This window comes from Cricetulus griseus, chromosome 3 (genome assembly GCF_003668045.3).
Source record: "Cricetulus griseus strain 17A/GY chromosome 3, alternate assembly CriGri-PICRH-1.0, whole genome shotgun sequence".
Classification (NCBI taxonomy): domain Eukaryota; kingdom Metazoa; phylum Chordata; class Mammalia; order Rodentia; family Cricetidae; genus Cricetulus; species Cricetulus griseus.
This window is the reverse complement of record NC_048596.1, coordinates 48,186,729-48,190,021: the sequence shown is the minus strand read 5'-3', so window position 1 is coordinate 48,190,021 and position 3,293 is coordinate 48,186,729. Positions and strand designations below refer to the sequence as shown.

The following is a 3,293-nucleotide window of genomic DNA, read 5'->3' as shown; positions in this document are numbered from 1 at the left end:
AGGAATGAAGAATTGTAATTAATGAAGAAAAGAGGAATGAAGAAATGTAATTAACGCATTGTAATTATCCTAAGTAACTCATAGAGCTGAGCTTCCTTTAACCCTGATCCTTGATCACTCGGTCTATAGCCTCTCTCTGAATGATTAGTTTAACAGAATGGCATCAGCACAAAAAAGGAGATGGGGAAGGAAACTAAATTGTGTTCTTCAAAGGACATCAAAGCAAGTTCTGATTTCTTTAATTCTGAAAGGAAGAGCCACATTCATTTCTCTACACCTACTGAGAGTTAGAGAACTTAAAAGTACAAAAAGTATACTTGTAAACTGAATATACGGAAAAGCTACGTGTTTGTACACAGGTACACATACTTCTTGGTCACTGTATGTTTTTGATAAATTAAAACTGAGATAATGGTGTGGCTTTTGTCTTCCTTGTGGTATTTCTATCTGAAAAGAAACAACTATGTAAGGTCACTCACTCACGTGAGTGACAAATCAGGTCAAAGCGACTGGTGTTCCAGCATACTACAAACAGACTTGTCTTCATCCTTAATCTCAGCCACAGATAACATCATACACACACCAGGACGTGAGGGCTTATAGCCACGAGACATCATAAAATGCATGAGTGCTACTTCGCCCCCTTCTGCACGAACAGCCTCCAACCACAGGAAGCCAATGAGAAATCTAAGGCTTGTCCATGAGGCAGAAATATCCTTGTCTGGTGGGTATAAAAGCTGGTCAAGAGGCTTGTAGCAACAAGCCTCTTCATTTTCAGAGAAAGAATCTGGCGCTGGAGACTGACAAGAGAACAGAACAGTGAGCCAAGTCCAAGAGAGTGAACAAAAAGCCGAAGCAGGCTCTCCAGGTAAAGAACAGGTGAAATGTGGGATCTGCTTTTTCGGAGGACCTGTCAATGCTGGGTAAATGCTGGGATGGAGAAAACAGGGGCATGAAATGTGGAGAGTGTGTGTTCACATGTATGGTATACTATATTTTGTTGCATGTCCTAGGAGTCTTAAATACTCAGCTCTTCTTTGCCAATTTTGCAGTTAACATAGCCTGAAATGGTTTTAGGAGAACTGTTGATTTTTCAAGCAACTACCATTCAAGTAACTGCTTTCTTTCTCATCTTTCTGTTTGCTTCAGGCTCCCTGGTGGATGTTCAGGACTAGTGTGTGGCTGGGAATATCTGCACCATGAACACCTTCATTGTCACAATCCTCATCTGGACCACAGCAGCATGTGCTGACAAGCTTCTAGAACAGACCACTAGTTTTCGAAAGTGCCAGGATGCTTTGAATATACCAGTTTTAGAAGTGCTACCTGGAGGTGGCTGGGATAATCTGAGGAATGTAGACATGGGACGCGTGATGGACTTGACATACACCGACTGTAAGACCACAGAGGATGGACAGTACATCATCCCTGATGAAGTCTTTACCATTCCTCAGAAAGAGAGCAATCTGGACATGAACTCAGAAATCCTGGATTCCTGGATGAATTACCAGAGCACCACCTCATTTTCCATCAACTTGGAACTTGATTCTCCTTTCAAAGTCAACGGCAAGTTCTCTACTGAGTTCCAAAGGATGAAGACCCATCAAGTGAAGGATCATGCTGTAACCACCAGGGTTCAGGTAAGAAACCTGGTCTACACAGTCAAAAACAACCCAAATTCAGAATTCACCTTGGGATTTAGGAAGGAGCTCATGGAAATATATGACTGTCTAGAGAAAAACCAGACAAAGATGGCCACCTACCTGGCAGAACTGTTGGTCCTCAACTATGGCACACACGTAATCACTAGTGTGGATGCTGGGGCTGCATTGATTCAGGAGGACCATATAAAATCCTCCTTCCTTAAGAACAGTAAGGGAGACCGCGTTGCGGTGACTGCATCTGCTGGAGCTACCTTTGCAAAGATTATGAATTTCAAAGCTGGCACGGAAGTTTCCTACAAGAATGACATGACCACAGCCTACCTTGCTAACAGAACCAACTCCAGGGTGCAGAGCATCGGAGGGACTCCATTCTACCCAGGCATCACCTTAGAAGACTGGCAGAAGGGCATCACTAACCACCTGGTGGCAGTAGACCGTGCTGGCTTGCCTCTGAATTTCTTCATCAAGCCTGACAAGCTGCCTGGCTTGCCACACCACTTGGTGGAGAAACTGTCAAAGACGGTGGAAACTGCTGTGAAAAGCTACTACACCTTTAACACATACCTGGGCTGCACAAATGTCGATTCCCCGAACTTCAATTTTCAAGCCAATACAGATGATGGCTCCTGTGATAGTCAGGTAACCAACTCTCCCTTTGGAGGCGCTTATCAGGAGTGTTCTCAACTCTCATGGAATGTCTTACATCCTGTCTGCACAAAGCTGGAGCAGAAGAATCCACTCACTGGTGATTTCTCCTGTCCCTCTGGCTACACCCCTATCCGTTTGCTGTCTCAGACCTATGAGGAAGGTTTCAGGTTTACAGAATGTAAAGACAAGTGCGTCCTGTCAATCTTCTGTAAGAAAGTGTGTAACGAAGTATTCGCAGTGGCCAAGGCTGAATTTAGGGCTTATTGGTGTGTGGCCAGTAGCCAAGTATCCAAAACCTCAGGACTTCTCTTTGGGGGAGTCTTCACTGACAAGAGCATCAACCCCGTGACAAATGAACAGTCATGCCCAACTGGGTATATTTCACTGAACCTGTTGGAGAACCTCAAGGTATGTGTTTCTATGGATCATGAGTTGGGGCACAAGTTTTCAGTCCCCTTTGGTGGGTTCTTCAGCTGCGCAATGGGGAACCCCTTGGTTAATTCTTCAACATCCGGAGACTTAGGGCAATCATTTCTGCAAAAGTGTCCTGGGGGCTTCAGCCAACAGCTAGCTCTTATCAAAGATGGATGCCAAGTGTCCTACTGCGTCAAGGCTGGGGCCTTCACAAAAGAAACCCTGGCCCCCGTTAGGCTACCACCTTACACTAAGATACCTCTTCTGAGTCAGTCTGACACCGACTCTGCTGTAGAGGCAAGGAATGATAGTGCCCTATTCTACACTGAGGAGTTGAGGGTAGAGGAGCCATCAAAAGGGAAAAGTGGTAGACTGTCAGCGGGGTCGACTGCTGGAATCACAGTTGGGGTTATACTGGCATTAGGGATTTTAATTGCCATGGCCATCTATGGCACCCGGAGGTTTAAGAAGAATCAAGACAATGGAATTTCAAGAAGAATGAAGATTCCTTCTTTTCCAAGAGCTAGAGCCACCCCTGACGGGGTGCAGGATTCAAATCCAGCTTAA

The 3,293-nt window shown here is 45.0% G+C and overlaps 1 protein-coding gene across 1 annotated transcript; it reads left to right on the top strand.

The window, feature by feature from the left end:
• The first annotated feature begins 1,199 nt into the window (after positions 1-1,199).
• On the top strand, positions 1,200-3,293 carry LOC100760820 (macrophage-expressed gene 1 protein). The gene has a single exon (XM_027406805.2). It carries the CDS (start codon positions 1,200-1,202, stop codon positions 3,291-3,293), a length of 2,094 nt encoding a protein of 697 aa, XP_027262606.1.

Coding starts and splice junctions, on each gene's coding strand:
- LOC100760820 (XM_027406805.2), top strand. CDS start 1,200: ATGAACACCTTCATTGTCACAATCCTCATCTGGACCACAGCAGCATGT.